Source organism: Pteropus medius, unplaced genomic scaffold (genome assembly GCF_902729225.1).
Source record: "Pteropus medius unplaced genomic scaffold, Ma_sr-lr_union100, whole genome shotgun sequence".
Classification (NCBI taxonomy): Eukaryota; Metazoa; Chordata; class Mammalia; order Chiroptera; family Pteropodidae; genus Pteropus; species Pteropus medius.
This window is the reverse complement of record NW_024354875.1, coordinates 36,683,521-36,703,007: the sequence shown is the minus strand read 5'-3', so window position 1 is coordinate 36,703,007 and position 19,487 is coordinate 36,683,521. Positions and strand designations below refer to the sequence as shown.

General features: G+C 37.0%; 1 protein-coding gene and 1 pseudogene across 1 annotated transcript in view; one reads left to right on the top strand and one right to left on the bottom strand.

Annotated features, from left to right (window-relative positions):
* Window positions 1-19,487, top strand: part of PDE11A (phosphodiesterase 11A) — a 315,101-nt gene that overhangs the window by 108,478 nt on the left and 187,136 nt on the right. Inside the window, exon 4 of the mRNA XM_039855267.1 lies at window positions 13,209-13,273. Coding sequence (XP_039711201.1) covers window positions 13,209-13,273 — 65 coding nt within the window. The remainder of the gene's footprint in view (window positions 1-13,208; window positions 13,274-19,487) is intronic.
* On the bottom strand, window positions 9,824-9,942 carry LOC120597531 (uncharacterized; annotated as a pseudogene).

Below are 19,487 nucleotides of genomic sequence, written 5' to 3'. Positions count from 1 at the left end.
TCATTTAATCCCCATTGCAGCCTTATGAGATAGTTCTTATATCCTCACTTTAGAAATGAGGAAATAAGGCTTAGAGAGTTAAGTGACTTGATAGAGTCACTCCCTACTGCTGACTCTAAACTCCCTGAAAGGAATGAGAAGGCTGTAGGGCTGCTCGTTGGTGCCAGGCAGGCTGTGAGCTGTCACTAAGCAAAGGTAGAAAGGGGCAGCTCTTGAGGCCTCAGCTGCCAAGATTCCCTGAGTCGCTACTAGGTCACTGTGAGAGCAAGTGCTTGAGGGGCCAGGTAAAATCTGGACAAGGACAAACTCATTGTTTTCTAGTTCAGTTGTAAGCAGACATGAAGGTAATTTAAACCAACTTAAGGTGGTCATTCTTGCCAATCTTCTAAATGGACTAGTTATTATACTGTGGTCTTGCTCTTTGGTAGATCAAATGAAAATGTATGGAAGCTGATATGAAAGGTGCAGCAGAGCTAGAGGCAATAGTAGTGACAGTAATAGCTTCATGGTATAAAGTATGGAGGGGGTCAAAAAATACCATCTAGATTAGATACAAGCAATAAAGGTGTTGGTACATTACTGAAAGTTAAGACCTTTTCAGTCTCACAGCTGACCATTGTTAGAGCAGAAGATTCTAGGCCGCTCCTCATCAGTCTTCTCTTTGCCCATCCCCTCCCCCTCAACGTGAGGATGAACTCCTCTGACCCCCAGGAGCAGGGTCTGTGGGTGAAAGTGAACTAACTACGTGCAAAAACAGGAGATTAATTTACTCAGTGCTATTTTAGAAGCTGTGAAGGAGTTTTGCCAAGGCTGCAGTCTGGGGAGGTGGTGGGAGAGAGAGAATATATATATATGACATCATCATGCAGAAAACCCATCAATGTCATGATTTCCTTTAACACACTTCTCACCAAAGTTTTCTCACAACTTCAGATTCAAAGGGGCCACTGTTCCGTGTGCTACCCTAGTTGTCAGGGAGAAATTATAGGAAGAAGACCAGACACAGTCACATCATATACAGGTGGAGAAGCCAGATTGAACAGGGCACCAGATGCCAAAATCTGGCACTGGAACTGTATTTTCAACAAACAGAAAATCCTGTAGAGACATTCTCTGGCTGGGACTTCTCCTCCCCATCTCAGAATACTGCACGGATGGCCTGGTTTTAAAAACCTTTGTGATCTAAATTTAATGAGTGATTTGAATGACTATCAGAGAGGGGACGGAAGCAAAACTTGTAAACACTCTGATTTTATTTTATTGACAAAGAGCAGACCTAGATAGAGTCCTATTCGAAGAAGAGAAAAGAAAGGTGGAACTTGGCAATATGATTTTTAACTTCTAAAAGTTCATATGGAAAAATAAACATGTATGAGTAGCCAGAAAATTTGTTTAAAAAAGCAACAAGGATGAAGAATAGGTAGAGTTTCACCTATTCTTGTGAAGCTGTTACAATGTATTACAAAACTGGGGGTTAGTTCCTCACGAAGAAACAGCTGAACAGAATAGATTCCAAAGACTCCTATACACGTGAGAATTGTGAGTAAAGACTGCTCTCTTACTTGTAGAATTTAGAAAATTGTTTCTAAAAACAAAAGTGTGTTGGAGGACGAGAGAGTTTCAAACTTGAAATGACAAAGTTTATTTTATTGCAAGTATTTCAACAATAAAGATGTTTTTATAATTATAAAGGAATACAAATAAATCTCAACATCACCAAGCAAATCCAGAATTCAATTATACCTTTCCCTTATTACTTCCGACCTTTTTTTCTTATTATTACCAGCAGACCTATAACTATCAAGTTGCTTCTAGATATTCCTGATCACTTTTGATGCCCGCGATACTTATAATAACCAGCAAAGTGCTTTTTCCTATGTAATGTGGTAGTTCCAATTTTAGATGTGTTGAACTCTTAATCCACAAAAGAAGAAACATTCATAACCTTATGCTCCCAATCAACACCTGAGCTACACCCCACATGTCGGGGTAGCTGCTAAATGCTGTGAAAATTGATGGGATGAATTAAAAGGCTGAGTGAGGTTTCCCGCATCCAGCCATATTGGGCAAAATATGGTGTTCACCAAAACAAATTGTGCACACTTGTTTGGAACAGTAAGGGTGGTTGCCTGGGTGGGCTCAGGGATGTTTTTTGAGTCCTCCTTGCTGCCATATAGTGGCAGGAGCAGTGGGGTGAAACAAGAAAACTTTCAGACAAGCCATCTTGGAAACAAGGCTGTCAATGTATCAAGATAAATATCAGTGTGAGTGGCATCCTGCAGCTGCTAATCTTGGTCACCTGAAGAGAATTAAAGGTTTTTATTACACAAAAATATCTGTGTCATATGTGGCTTTACAGTGCAAGGGAGGCTCCTGCTAGGCAGGAGCTGAAATTGCTGCTCAGAGGATAGTTGATGAGAAAATGCTCAAAGACAAGAGACCAAAATTCAAGTACAGTCATTCTAAATCACTTTCCTGACATCCCTCCCATTATTTATTTAACAAAACCACCAGCATGGGGATTATGAAAAGGAAGATAAGAAAAAAGGAGTAAGGGAATGTGAAAACAAAAGTCAGATTAAAAACATACACCAGGAAAATTGCTAACAGTTTTTCTTGCAAATGAAATTAAAAATAAAATGACCTCTCAGGAATAATGAAAGTATTCAAAGAAGAGATACAAGGGTTCGAGGAATAAATGATAAGCAATAAAAAGACAAGAAAACAGAGTTGGCAGGGCTTGGAAAGAAGTAGGAGAAAAATACGTAAACATAGAGAAATCAATAGTACATTAAAAGTGTCAAAGAAGAAAAGATACCTCTAACATACGTTCAGGGGCATGAAGAATAAAATTGAAAATGAGATAGAAAATAATACAATATAAAAAGATAAGAGAGAATGATTCCAATGGAGTCAGAATGAAGGAATTCCAAAATAAGGATAATTGGTATCTCTGAAGAGAAAGTGACAAATGGAACAGGGAAAATATTTAAAATTATAACACAACATTTTACTGAAATAAGGACAAACGAATTTCAGACTGAAAGAATACATCATTTCAGGAAAAGTTGATACTGGTTGCTTTGTACTGAAACTCATTCAGTATTAAAAGACTATAAAGATAATGAAAACATTCTGTAGGCATCCAGACAAAAGAATTGGGTCACTGCTTGGAAGGAATTTACCCTGGTGTTAGACTTTTACCATTCTCCTGTGCTTAGAGAGAATATAGCAATAGCGACAAAGTCCTTAGGGAAAGAAAATATGACTCTACAGTTTTAAATCCAGTCAAATTTATATACAATGAATATAAACCACAGACGGACATTTTTAAGTTAGCAAGGATGAGTGCAAGAAATACAGTTCCAAGTTGTCTTTCCTGAAAAATATGAGAGGTTGAAATCCAGCCAAGCAAATGATGAAGAGGACCTAATAAATAAGACTAATAGTGAGTATTAAATGCATTTAAATGTAGAACTAAAGCTAAAAAATGGTGGGGCATATACTTATAGAAACAAATGTAAACCTTATATTATGGACCATTACAATCGTCCTGGCTCCCCATGTCCCCCAAGTGCACAGATGCCTGCACTTGCAATGGGTTGCATTTCAGAAGAGCAGCTTTGTACTTGAAGAATCCATCCCTTTTACATTGTGTGGTATCAAGCCATCTGTTTGGGGAGAGATGTTATCTCATCTCTCAAGTTTGCTCACCACAAATACAATCCTGAGAAAGGAACCAGATAGAGAGAGACCAGGGACTTGCAATCTTGGCATACATAGGAAGACTGTCCTCAGGGCTCATGTGGATTGCTTCTCCCAACAGATATATTGGATGCATGAAATATTTTCATTTTAATGTGTAAAATTTCCCGATCTTCCTTTTTGATTTGTGCTTTATGGGTTTTGTTTTTGAAAAAACTTTATCTACCTCTGTGTTAGAATGACTTTCTCTTATATTTTCTTTAACCCGTCTGGTATTTATGGTCTTTTATATCCACCTAGAATTTGTTTTTTGTGTGTAATGTAAAGCTGTATATGTATAATCAATTGTCTCAGAACTATTGTTCCCCCATTTTGTAATGCCACTTCTATATTATATCAAGTTCCATATATACTTGTTTCTGAGCTCATTGTTTTGTCCCACTTGTCTATTTGTCTATTTCTGCACCAGTATCACACTATCTCAATTTCTATAATATTCTTTGCTATCTGTTAGGGCAAGTCCTCAATGTCATTCTCCTTTCAAATTGGCTTGCTTATTTTTGACCTGTTATTCTTCCTTGTAGATTTTAAGAGCGCCTAGTTTTACAAAAACTTGCAAAGATTTCAGTTGAAATTGCTTTAATTCATAGATCAACTTGGGAGATTTCTGCAAGAAATAGAATATACGAGGGAAAAAGGCTTAAACAGAAAGGTTTGTATCTTATATCACAAGTCTGCAGGAGGCGGTTCTGGGGATTATGCAGCAGCCAGATATAATCAAGAACTCAGGCTCTGTCTGCTTTCCTGTGTTTGTCTCAGTGGTCAGCCTTCACCAGCTGACTTTTACCATCATGATCCAGGATGCTGATGCAGCTCCAGGCAGCATGTCTTCATATAACTATGCACCAAGAGAAAAAGAAAGGGAAACTTCTTTTCACATATCTTTCTTTTTCTCAAGGAGGAAAGTGTTTTCTAAAAGAGACTTTACCCATTGACTTTCTTTGACCCATTAATTAAGAATAAGATGATGATGTTTAAATTATTTATATTCTTATATTTTTCTGTTCCTCACCTATCATTCTCTGATAGAGGTGTGTTCAAATCTTCAGCCTGAAATTTATTAATACCTTCTTGACCAATTCTGTAGTTATCTGATTTAGTTATCTATATTAATATTGTTTATATGTTTTTGAATTTGGGATTGCAGCTCATTCTAATGAGAAAGTATTTTTGTTCATTTGTTTGTGCCATTGTTTTCTTTCATTCTCTCTTCTACTCTCCCCTCCCTGTCTAATAGTTTGCACTGTTCCTTGGCCCCTAGTCAAGAACCAGGTCCTATATTGATGGCTTGGGTCTCCTGCTGTGCGAGAATATTACACTAAGCCAGAGCAGCTTGGTTCAGTTTCCGGAGGTGAAGCCGGGCCATCTGCCTCAAAGGAACACTTTCAGTCCCCAGACCTGAGTAGTAACTAGAATTCCAGCCATTGCTGCCTGCCTATTTCTGGACTTGGAGCATAGTAGGCTTCTGTCTCCAAACTTGTGCCTTAGAAACCATTTTTTGCTTCTCTCCTTTCTCTTCCTCTCTCACTCTCTTCTCTTTTATCTCCCTTTTAACCTCTAGATGTCTTTCTGGTTTTCCCCTTCCATATTTTATCAATCTTTGCTCTGTTTTTGGAAGAGAACAGATGTGTCCGAGCATGAACTTACAGTACCATCTCTACTGGCATTACATACACTAGTTTTTACAATCGGAAAAGAAAAAAAGTATTTCAGGAAAAAAATATGCTCAAACTTTTCTTCCTCTAAAAATAACTTTTGCACTCCTCTATTTTATGAGAATCAGCCCTAGAAACAGACACGTCATTTTTTTGTGATTTGAATATTTTTAAAAACCTAGTTATTACAGATGTATGATATTTTATGGCCTCTACATTTGAGGGATAAAGGGAGAGAAGAATTTAAATCTAGTTGGAGAAGCTTAATTCATAACGCTCTTAACTCAGTGTTTAGGGACTGCATTTATAGTCTTTAAACTGAGCGGTCAGGTATGAACTGATCAGTTTACTCAGTGGATGACAAAAATAGAAATGAAACATACCTTTCTCATCCTCTCTCCTGCCAAAATTAATATTTTACCCTTTTTTGCTTCTCTTCAGTGTTTCAATCAATTTCAAGTGACTTTGTCAATGATATTTTCCACTAGACTGAAAAATATCGTTCCATAGCTAGCTGCTGTCAACACTAGGAAATATTTAGTCCTTTGAACTGAATATTCCCTGCTTAATGTTATTCCATTCCATGATCCTGTCTAAGCAATTTCTATCACTTCTCTTAGTTCCTTTCTATCTCGTGTATTTACTATTCTCTCTATCTTTTTCTGTGCTTAGTCAAGGAAAGCAAATGTAGCCATTTTGATTTCATCTTATGTCTTAAGGCACCATCTCAGCGCCTGTGTTCACAAGTGTTCTCCTTTAATGGATCATCTTGATGGCTGGCAGCTATTTCATTGTCCAGAATGCCACGAAGTACTTTATAGCTGAGCTTACAAATATATGAGGCTAGTTCCTGTAGTTCATTTTCAAAATCATGAAACACAAGCTACACTTGTTTTCTAACATGTTCCTTAATTTCTTGGTTCTTATGAAATACACATTAAGCCATTGGATTCAATGATCTTTCTGAATCCAATGCTTAAGAGGAAGAAATGCGGGTAATCATTTGATCATTCTGAAACAGCCAATAATTCAGTCCCCTCCATCCTAAGTGGACGGTAAAAAATGGCTTCAGATTTTCCTGACTATTTCTCTTTCTTTCCATTTCTCTTTTCTGTAACTTTCCTTTTCCCTGTAAGGAAGCTAACTTAAACTGTTTGATGTTTGTTCCAAGTGCTTTCTTAGAGTGTAAAATGAAATATATCTAAAAAAACTCTGAGGATTATCTGATGAGTGTACACATACATATACACTCACATCGTTAATAATATATCGTATTATATATTTATATCTTAATTCACTTTATTAATAATTACATGTCAATATATTAACTCACATGATTAATCATTTATGTTAAATATATGTATTTATCATATATACATGTGACGTATACATATATTTGTTAAACATATAATATATGATATATACATATATTTAACATGTGTAAATGATTAATGATGTGGGTTGAGTGCATTTATATATGTTAAATATATGTATATATTTTATATATATATATTTTTATACATATATAAATGATTAATGATATGAGTTGAGTATAAGAACAATAAAAGATATATAATATATAAAGTATATATTTAATTTATATAAAATTTCCAGCTACTGAACTTCAATCCCTTCTGCCATTCTCCACCACATCCTGCCCCAAATCTTCACCACTTCTGAGATTTCCTATTTCAGTTAATAGAATCATCATCATGCAGTAAGTAACTCAAGCTAAAAACTGGAGTCGTTTCTAAGTCTTTCTTACTATGTATACTCAGTTGTCTCTAAGTTCTGTTGATTCTATGTTGAGACATCACTTCTAAGCCCTTCTTCCCACCCCTTCTACTGCTGAGTCTAATCTGCCTTTACTAACTTCTCTCCTGGACATTTTTCTCCTAACTCATGTCTTGGCTCATAAATAGGTCACTCTTCCTTTCCATCAATTCTTACTAATATTTCTAGTTTTCTTTCTAAAATATGCCTCTGCCTCTCCCATGCTTCAAAACACTTGGTAACTGTGTGCCAAGTTTATTGCCTACACAATAAAGTTCAAACTGCCCAACATTCAAAGTCCATCACCTCTGCTCCCAACTTAATTTTTGATTCTCTTCTCTGGTTCTCAGCCTAGCTCTATCCCTTTCTTCCTCCTCTACCGCACCTCCCCATAGTTAGCTTATGCATATATTTGCTTCCGCATCTTTGCACATGTAGTTCCTGTGAAAGAAAATTCACCAGACAGTGAAGGAGATAATTTCATCCATGCTATTACAATAAGGAGAACATTCATTAATAAGGAGCACTTCAAAGAAAAGGAAAGATGTCTGGGGTTTTAGAGAAGCATGTAGACAAGGGAGTTATCTGCATCATTTGTGCATCTGAAGGAAGTCGTGAGGAAGGATGGAGACAGGTCTTATTTTGAATATGATATTTTGAGAGTAGCCAATTTAGAAAACAAAATGGCAGGGGGATTTATCATTACTGTTTTTTGGGATCATAGGACTCAGGTGAAGTGCAGTGTTGTCAACTCTGTACTGACTAATCTCTGCAAACCCTGACTCCCCCATCTATGGTCAGTCTTTCTTTTTAGCTCAGTGCCCTTGAAGGGCGATCTCTGCATACTACACCACTTGGGCTTTCTTGTCCTCTGGCTTCTGACTGAGTTTTACAAACAAGAGGGGTTCAGCAGAAGGTTCAAAGACAAGAGGAAAGAGAGGCTAGGGGTAATTATTTTCCTTGCTCTTTCTCTGCCAGGGGCAGATGTGGCTGGATTCTTCCAAGGCCCCTCTCCACAGCTCCAGCTCCTCCAGGACACCAATGACATGATTCCCTCCCATTTCCATGCCTTCTTCTGTCTCTCACTCTCTCTTGTGTTCCCTCAGACCTAGAGTTGCTTTCCAAAGTTGCTAGTCTCTGGGTGCCTCATCATTCCTTATTGGTTTTATTTTAATCTTGCCTACACTTCTGTAATTAGTCCCTATGTTGAATTAGGTTCAGTTGTCTACCAAAATTCTGCTTTTCTCATTCCTCAGCCTAGAGCACTCCTGCTGATCCTTCAGGACATAGTTCACTTGAACCTTCTTTTAATACTCTCTTCTGTGAGCTTATGGCATTTTGATTATCCACCGTGGTGAAATTATACATTTGTGAACTGTTTTCTCCTCTGTACGGTGTCATGAGTTCCTCAAGGACAGGACATGATTTACACTCCTCGGTATTCCCAGAGGCTATAACAGTACCTCATACACTAAATATCTGATAAATATTGATTGAGTGAATAAATAATTAGAGTAAATTACTCATCAGCATAAATGAGAAATATATTAAGAAGGATGGTAGTGGATAATCACTTAATTTATTTTTTTGCCCTATAGAGTAGTCCTCTTATGGAAATTGAGGATTAAGGAAACTAATTAAAAAAATGGTGATTACTTGGTAGATAATTTTTATTTTCTTTTTGATGGCAGGAATATCTATTTTATATACATATATATATACATGTATATAAAAACAGAGCTAAACCAGACCAACTAGTGCTTAATAAATATCCAAATCAAAAAAACTCTGTCCATGGAGCTTTTCCAAATAACAGGCAGAGACACTTGGGGATATTTTGTTTACTTCACTGTAGCATGTGCACTGCAGTAACCAGGGTCGATCAACAGCCAGAGGAGCTCAGAACCATTCGTTCAGTTTCATTGACCTATAAACCACTTCAGATATTTCTTTTATAAGATTCTCTTTTTAATTAGTGTATGTGAGTATATTTATTTATTTAATCTATGTTCATTTAGTACATCTATAATAAAACCAGAATTGGATTTAGAGAATAAATCTTTAAAAATTAATGAAACTAAGAACCATACAATTGGTCCAAGTCAAGAATAAAGCATTAATTGTATTCTTTTTATTTATGCTTTTGTCTTTTTTAGTCATGATCTCCACAGTAACTATAGATCCCAGTAAATTATATCAAAATAGTTTAACTGGTTTTGCTATTTAGTTTTTTAACCCAGCTGTCTGACTATAAATAATTTTTTATTTGAATGCATTATATTTTTAATAAATTTCTTTTAAAAATGTAAATTGTTTGAAGTATGCCTTCCTAGAGTTTTGCTTTTCAAAGATACTTTTGGATATGAAAGGGGGCACTTTTAATAATTGTCCCAGGACAATAGGCTTAATTAAAGTGGGACAGTCCCATGCCAACTGAGACATATGTGAATCCTCAAGTATATGCTTCACCACTTGTGTTGGTGCCTAAAATTTCTATCATTGCGGTGTTGTTTCAGAGGAGAAGATTTTTTTTTTTTTTTTTTAGATGAGGCAACCCTTGGTTGACCTCACAGATTGCAAGGACCTTGTCAATTTACAATCCCTTATTTTTTTTATTTTTTTATTTTTTATGCCTACAGCACCTGGGCTTCCTAGGTGGTCTCCCATCCAAGTACTAACCAGGCCGGACCCTGCTTAGCTTCTGAGATCAGACAGGATCAGACTTGTTCAGGGTGGCATGGCCGTAGACTCAGATGAGAAGATTTTGACTCCAGGAATCCCCTTTCTGAATTATAGATAAATTAAATTGGAATATTAATGCATTAATCTAACAGCAGCCAATAACAGAGTAGCAGAAAATAAGTAGTTGACCTGGTCTAGAATGACTCTAGACCAGGAATCAGCAAACTTTTTCTATAAAGGGCCAGCTAGTAAATATTTTAGGCTTTGTGGCCCATATAGTCTCTGTTGTAACTACTCTAGAACTCTACTGTTATAGCAGAAAGCAACCACAGACATTGTTTAAATTAATGAGTTGGGCTGTTAAAATAAAGCTTTATTTATAAAAGCAGATGATGGGCCAGGTTTGTCCCACAGGCTGTCTCTTGCTTTCCCCTGTTTTAGAGGAATGGGAGATGGACAGATCAGTGTACGTCTTGCTTTTCTACTATTTGTCTTGCTGTTCTCTACATGGACCAAGGCTCATATGTATGTTGCCTGAAGGGCCCAATATTCTGGTGACTTTGATGGTTAACTTGACTGTGAGCCTAATCTTAGATTGCCCTAAATTCAGAGAATCTGTAAGAGTTTTCCACCAGCAGCCCTGGATTACTGAATATATGGTTCAGACTGGGATTTCTGTGACAATTTTAGATCCATTCTAGAATGAATTTGAAGCCCTTCATAATTAGATGGCTTGGGAGCAACTTAGATTTATGTACCTCCTGAAATCCAACACTGATGTTTTGCTACCTCCTTGATCAGATCTGGCTTAAAACCAGCAGTGGATTTGTCCTTATAGTTTCATCGCTCTGCTTGTATTTTACCACTTTCTTGATGGGACTCAAGCTTGCTTCTCTTGTACTCTTTTATTGTTTGCTGTTAGCTGTAGGCCCTTAAATGTAGTATTTCTGTTATTTACCATTTCAATCTCCTTTCCATACCTCAGAAAAATGCTCTTTTTCCCAACTTAATGATCCATATGCTTTATTAAACTGTAATTAGTTTTACATATGCAAATTTCTATTATATCATGTATAAAAATATTTTTATACACATGTATACATTTTCATATAAATAATTCATTTATCTTTGTTTATATTTTTACTCAATTAAATACCAAAAGCATTTAAGACACACTTAAGCAAAAAATGCAAAAATTCATAGTGAACTAACTTCCTCTTTTAAAATCTGTAACAATTTCTTATTCTGCAAACATAAATGAAATGCTTCTACTTTTTATCCTATTATTATCTTAACCTTAAGAATTATCTGAGGTATAGTTTGAGGGATTTATTATTTGGTTACAATAAATAGTCTCTTTGTGGCTTGCTGCCCTTATGAGACCCAAAAATATTGCAGCTAGATTAAGATTTCTAAGTGATTGGTTTCTGTTTGAGTCCTAGAGATAAGTGTTCCAGTTACTTTTGCTGTATAAAAAATAAACTCAAAATTTAGAGGCTTAAACCAACCACGTTATATGTTCTCAAATCCTGTGGATCAAGAATTTGGGGAGGGGATAGAAAGAATGACTTGCCTCTTTCTGGGATATCTGGGGCCACAGGTGGGAAAACATGGAGATCAGAGTGACTTAATGTCTGGGAACTGGAGTCATCTGAAGGTTTGTTTACTCATATGTCTGGTGCCTGGGTAGGGATGGCTTAAAAACTGGAGCTGCTGAACAGAGCATCTACCTGTGGCCTCTCTGTATGGTTTGGCTCCCTTTCAACATAATGTCCTCAAGGTAGTTGGATTTCTTAAATGGTGGCTCAGGGCTCCAGGCACAAGTATTCCATCAGATGAGGCAGAAGCTGCATTGCCTTTTATGACAACCTCAAAAGACATATAGAACCTCTTTCATACACTCTATTTGTCAAAGTGATCAGAAGTCTACCTAGACTCAAGGGGAGAGAACACAGACCTACCCCTTGACAGGAGGGTGGCAGGGCGATATTGTAAAGAAGGATGTGGGATAGGAGATATTGTTATGGCCATCTTTGGAAAATAAAATTTGCCACAATGAGTGATTTTGTAGAGGCTTAGTTCATATCAGAATATCAAATGAAATATGTTCTGTAGTTGTCCAGAGCATTTCCTTGCGGTTGAGTTTTTGTCACTACCCTGCATTTAGCTAGTCACACACGATTTTCTTTCTGATGGGCTTTTCTTTTATCTTTCCCCTAATGTTGCATTTTCTTAGTTCAGGTTCATTACCTCACTGATAAAGCTGTTTTAATATTTAATCTATTCACCGTTTCCAAATAATTTTCTCAGGTGCCCATCAATTTATTTTAAGTGGTTAATTTAAAAGGCCTTTGAAGCATGACTGTGTCTGGCTAAGCGAATCTAAATGTCAACTTTGGAGGCATCCAGTGACATTCAGATGACTCTTTTCAGTATAAGGAACCCGTTTTTATATCATGTAGCATATCTTATCAAAAGAGGGGCAGAAACGGTGTCTCTCCCACTCAACATTTTTCGTGTTGCTGAAAGAGCTGGTGCTCTAGAATCATGCAAACGTGCCCCATTTATTTGTGTGAAACTGAGCAATTTACTTAAGAATTATGGGTTAGTTTCCTCATCTATATGCTGAGGATAAAACTCCCTACTTTATAGAGTTGTAATAAGGAAATTAAATAGTCAAAGGAGCTTCTGATGTAGGGCCTCGTTATAGTAAGAACTCGATAGTAGCTAATAAGAAAAACTACTTTTTCTTTGCCCATAAACTTCCCTTCAATACAATAAGCCTTGATCTTGCACTGGGTATGCCGTTTTCACAGGTGAGAGGGGAAGTGTCCACGCTGAGGATGATCTTTGAAGAAGATGACTTCTTCTTCTTTACCCTTTGGTCAGTGGCAGCAAAATGTTCTACTGGAAAACAATTATAAGCCAGGGAAGGTAACTTCAGGAGCCTGGAGTTGATGGAGGGCCTCTTTTTTGAAGAGTGGTTTCTCTCCATGGGTTGTGATTAGGCTGTTAAAAGGACAGCAAAAAAATTATACTCAAATGAGACGTCTCTTTGCCTGATCGCCACAGGATAGTACACATTTCATTATAAACGCAAATACATATTTAGTAAGATGTAATAAAACTTTGGCAAGGTATGCTATGTAAGAAGAAAATACAAAATGTAAGATAGGATTTTCTTCTTCTGCCCTTTGGGATTTCTTCACTTAAAATTCCTTTTTAATCTCCAATTATTGTAATAACCATTATAAAGATGAAAACTGTTCATTGCATTGTTTAAACTGTGAGAAAGCCTTAACTGACGTGATTTATTGTCTTTCTGTGCTGCAGGTGGTGAAGTTTACCAAATCCTTTGAATTGCTGTCCCCAAAGTGCAGTGCCGACGCTGAGAACAGGTAGGGCTTATGAGTTTCAGGTTTGTCTTTTGATCCTCGTCTTCAATTCTTGGTGTTCGCAGTGTATATATATATATATATATATATATATATATATATATATATATACACACACGCATATAAAGGATAGTTGTTCTTCCTTTAGACAAGCAAGTGCAGACAATATCACCACTCTTTTATATTTCATTCTTTAAACAAAAACTGTATTTTCGAAATACATGTATGTACATCTAAAACTGCTAGTGAATGAAATCAATTTTTAGATATTTCTTACCTATGCAGACAGCCTAATTTCCTGCTTTATTCTGGCCCTTTGATTCTCTTCCTCCCTTTTGTTTGTTTATGTTTGGCTAATAACATCCCCTTGGGGAAAAGAGTGAGAGTTTCCAGTAATTTGCTTTTTTGTCCCCATTGTTATCTTTGAGGCTATAACAGGGTCAAAGTGAGGGCTAGGAACAATCAGTTCCCAAATTCTGTTAGCTTTTCACTGCTCTGAATAATAGCTGGGTTGCTACAAAAATGCATTCACTTTACTTTGGTCACCTCTAGAAGAAGGGCTAAAAATAGTGAAATTGACCAAACTGTAGAAGTACGGAGAAGGACAAGTAAAATGCTCAGGACAGCATGACGGTGACAGCAATGATGATACCGGTACCAGTGTTAGCAAGTTGAATGGCTTCTATCCATTGAGTGCTAAATGTGCTAGGTACTTTCCAAATGTTTTATATACATTTAATCCTCAAAATAATCCTAGGAAGTAGGCATCGTACCCCTCCGTGACACAGGAGAAAACCAAGATTCAGTGACTAGTTCAAGGCCCTTCAGCCGGTAAGTGGTAGCCATTTCCGAGGACAAAGTCACTTAGATAAGACTCCTCTCCTAGTCTCTGTACTTTGATCTCATCCCTAAATATAATTTATAATCTATTAAGATCTCATAGAGTGAATATCGATTGGGTTAATGTCAATCAGAATCAAGTTTGGAGAATTCGGTGAAAACTAAATTCTCAGGACCCACACAGAGATTTCGATTCAAAACGGTGAAAGGGAAATTCTAAAGCTCTGTATATTAAAAAGGCTCCCTGGGTAACACCTGTTTCAAGATGTAATATTCAAGGGTAACTTGATTCTATATATCATTGCCTTTAAGTTCAGAAAATAGTATATGTGCTGCCAAAGCAAGCACTAAGTTCAGAAAATAGAAGTCAGTAAATTAAAATGGACACTTTATTTAGTTACTTTACTTTTTACCCAGTGCATGAAGTTTTAAAAAGTCCTTTGCTACATACTGTATAATTCCATTTATAGGACATTCTTGAAAAGGCAAAATTATAAAAACAGAGCAAATCAGTAGTTATTAGGATCTGGAGATGGAGAGAGGGACTTACTACAAAGGGATATAGAGGAATGTTGGGTCATGATGAAACTATTCTGTATTTTGCTTGTGGTTGTACAGCTGCATTTGTCAAACTTGCAGAACTGTACATTCAAGAGGGTAAATTTTACTGTGTGTAAATTATACCTTAAAATAGAAAAAAAGAGACCTTATATAAGAGGTTTTTGTTTTTATGAAAATGTATTTATGTTCACATCTATATCGAATGTTAGCTAATCTATACTTTAAAAAGATATTTAGACTTAGAAAGTTACTAGTAGTATACTCAGCAATTTTCCTAAAAATTTCATGTAAAATTACATGCAATACATTAGAAAAAGACATCTATTCATGCTTACTCCTTTAGCTAGTCATGACCTCATATGAGTTTCCCTCTCATATATAAGGGAAAAAGCTTTATGGAGTTATTCAAACACAACCTTTGAAACCCTAATGCTTCTATACTGTTCTTTTCTATACTGCTGAATGTGTCTTTATGGTCACTGCAGAGTTAAATATTTCTGGTCTTTTGATTATTTTTAATGCCAAAAGAACTTCCATGTCAAAACAAAATGACCCAAGGCCCAGACTGCCCTTGGCAAACTTTCTAATAATAAAGAAAGAAAGGTCAGATTTTCTGTAAAGAGACATTTGAAAAGTGCCTTTGAACTTTGACATTATGAGATAGTTAGTCCTTTTCATCATTCTATTTATGGCTTTTAATGTAGAATGTTCACTTATGTCAGAAGACCTTTCCTGCATTGCCTAGTAATATTTCTCTTGTAGATCTGGGATCCTTTGGTCATTTATTGCAAGTTCAAGGAATAAAGTCGAGTGACTCTAGCATTTACTTTGCCAGTGGCCATGGAAGAGACACTGAAAGAGGCTGAGTCTGCAAATCGTGGCCTGCTCTCAACACCTTGTAAATCTTTCCTTTAACCTTCCATCACTCAACATCTTCACTATAGATAATATCCATTGGATACCTTAGTCTTCCAGACATCATTCAGAGTTTGTACTAGGATAGCTTTTGAAGATAATGTCTTTGGCTTCATGCAACAGTGTTTCAGGGTACTATTTCAATTCTGATTAACTCTGGTTTAAGGCTTGCTGATTTTTATAGACAGTTCTTGAAGATTTTTTAAAGACCAATTTTGTTGCTGACTCATTATTTCTGCTTATTGTGTCATGTAGCTAACTCTTTTGTCATGGCCAGTCTCTTCTTGGTTTCCATGTAATTAATATCAAACAATTGGAGAGCTAGAATTGATATGGTCTATCTCTCTGCATGAGGTGTGTACTTCCTCTGTGACATCCTTGACAACTCCTCCAGTGGTAAGATTTTCTCTGTCATGATGGGTTTCTTCCTCTGACAGGGAGTTCTAAGTGTTAGAAAGGCACTTAAATACATTTATGTAACTTCTACCTGTTTGTTCTAAATTTGTCTGTTGGAGATATTCTTTAACTTTTTTTCTTCATTCAACAGCTATATGTTTAGTACCCACTCTGTGCTGGGTACTCTAATAGGTAATGAGGCTACAGAAATTTTTTAAAAATCAGCAGTCTCAGCCCTCAAGGATTTCAAGGCCAACGAACAGGGGTAAGAATAGGTTAAGAATATAATATAACCATAACTAGATTTCACGTGACCTCCAGACCATAGCTATATAAATAGAGTCCCATTAGCAGTGATAATTTATATGTGGCTGCTTGGTCACTTTCCCCTTGCAGTGTAAGACCTGCAGACCCTTGCAAAAGTCCCTCTTGAAGTAGTTCTGAGACTCCCTAAGATTTAAAAACAACAACAACAACAAAAAAACTAGTTTTATTGCTAACTCATCATTTCTTCCAAGTGCTCACCCCTAAATCCTCTTCCTCTAGACATGGCAGAGCAGAATCTGTGGGACATGGGCTTCCTCGCCCACTCCAGAATTCCTGTGGGCAGAACTGGACTCCTCACCAGTGCTGTGCTACTGCTCCCTTGGCCCTTTCTCACATGCACTAGTGACCTTTCCAAACCTGAGCCAGGCTGGGTAATTTTGTGCAGAAGCAGAAAGAAAGCTCACTTTTCCTACCATGTGTTATAGTTTGTTGCATGGCCACTATACAGCCCTGCATGTACCTCATTTTTCATAAGCCTTTTACCTCCTAAAGCTTCTGTCTGCAGCCTTTTTTTCTCCATAGAACTCAGATTTAGTCCATGAATCCAGGCTTAGGTACCAGACCCCAGATTGAGGGCCAGCCACTAAGTTGTTCTCTTGATTTCCCTACCTTTTTTTTCCATGACAGCCACCAGGCTCAGAAGTTCAAAATCTCTTTCTCACAGTCCTTTTCCCTCCAAGCACATCAGCTCATGCAAATAAATGCCCCCTCATGTATGGATGTGTCTCAGGCTCATACGTCCTGCTATCAAGTACATCAATGACTGCAAAGCAATTCAATACTTTCTATAAAAAGGCTTGCACTAGGTGGTATTTTAATACAGAGGAAGAACACCTAACTCATCTGGGGGGAAATGGAAAGTAATCCTTAGGGAAAGTGTTCGGAGGTGGTAAAGTTTCAGTCAGGCCCTATGGGATGATGGGAAGTAAGTGACAGAACCAAACCCACCAGGGAGAGGAAATGTCATAAACGGAGGCATAGAGGTGAGAGAGCAAACTTGGTATGTTCCAGGGTTTTTAATAACGGCTGTCACAGGGGTCATCCTAATTGATGGCGATGGCCCCTACCTCTTCCTGAGGGCATCCAGCTGCCCAGAATGCCATCTGATTGGGGTGAGGGTCCTATCAGGTCCTTCTGAGATCCTAAAACTCTCTTTATGGCCTGGAAACTGGCTACATGTCTGCTTGAGCACAGGGGAATAATAATAGGTAGTGAAGCATTGAGATTTGTGTCTTAAAAATCATCTTGACAGTAGTGTGGAAGAAGGATTAGAGGAATGGCAAACTAAAATCTATTGCCTCACTTGCGTAGCAATGGTTGAGTGCTGAAAGACTGCCACAGATCCACCATCCTTACCTTTTCCTATTCTTAGACTATTTTCATATGTCACGGCCCCCAGCCTCTCCATCATTCTTTTTATTCTCCCTTAGATGTGCCCCAGCTTGGCAGAGTCCTTAAAGTGTTGTTTCCTAGAAATGGAACATGATCTTTCAGTTTTTTCCAGAATCAGAACAGATTAGAAAGAGACATGTACCGCCCCTCCTTTTTTCCCAATATAATACTGTTAATGCACTGATTATTTACAATCGTCTTGTTGTCAATACTGGCTTTTTTTTTTTTTAATGAAGAATACATGTGATCCATTCAAATGTCCACCTCCTTTAGGACCTTTCCTAAGAGTTTAATTTAAGTCTAGTTGGTGACTCAGCCTGAGTAAACTTTCTTGGATCTCTTATTCAATCTTCAATAAATCTTTTCTATCCAAAATGGGGCCAGGTAGTTTGAATAATAACATATACTTAGAAATAAAAAAGACCATTTATGAACGTCTTAATAATTAAAATTTTTTTAATTTAGATTAAAATATATTTGACCAGATTCTACTGATGTAGCTCCAAGGTATATATATGGATATTTCAGAAATTATACCTTCTCAGCTTTTCTACTTAAGGTATATATATATACACACACACACACACACACACACATCATCACACACACACATATATATATATATATATATACATATATATATATATATATAATATGTATTATTTCTAGAAGGTAACAACTGACTAAAAGGGAAATTTTTTATATAATCATTAAATGGACTATAGTGGAAATACTGTTATTTAAAACCTAAGCTCCAAGCTTTGTAACCATGTCAGCCTTCTGGGAATAGCGGAGTTGAGGGAACAAAATTTATTTTAGTGGGAAACAATCTATTTTTTAACCTAATATTTATACTGTATTTTTTCATTTGTTTTGACTAGAAAGGGAGTGGAGAAACTAAAACTAGAAACCTAGAGCAGCTCAAAGGCAAGACTCTTTGTTTAAAGAGTCTTTGAAAACTCAGGTCAGCCAGGAGAGTGGAGACCTAAAATGTTCTGTTTGAAAAGTTGAGGGTATATGGTAAACAGAAAAATACCCACCCACCCCATTATATCCTTGTCCTAATCCATGGAACCTATCAATGTTAAACAGCAAAATAGACTTTGCATGTCTGATTAGAATATTGAGATAGGGAGATAATCCTGGATTATTCAGATGGGTTTAATGTAATTATAAGGGTTTTTATAAACTGAAGAGATTTGATGACAGAAACAGAGGTCAAAGTGATGCAATTCGAGAAAATTCAACCTGCCAATGCTGGCTTTGAGATAGGGGAATGGGGTCATGAGCCAAGGAATGTGGGCAGCCTCTACAAGCTGAAAAAAAAGCAAAGAAATGGATTTTCTTCTGTAGAATTATAAGAATTGTAAGATTGTTACCAAACCAAAGCTTGTGTGCCCAATGCTTTGAAAGGCCAAAACTCAAAACATCAGAGTTTGGAGTAAGGCAAGGTTTTATTAATTGAGAAAGCACCAATGGAGACCTGGTGGTGCCTCAAATCCATCTTATTTGCTGGACTAGGTTAATAGTTTTTAAGGGGTTAGGGGGAAACAGGTATGAGGAAGTGCTGGTGGGGCAAGTTTTAACTGGAGGAACGTGGAACTCGGCCATATATGGTAAAGGGGCGTCAACACTGGATCTTCTTGGACAATGGACTCTTGGCTTCTGAAAGGGTTCTAGTGTTATGTCCTGGTCTTTTGGTTCTGTGTGGGGGTTGGGGAAAAGGAGGCAAGACTCTTGTTCTGGGTACAGCTAGAGGTCAAAGTTCTCTCCTCTGCATGTGCTT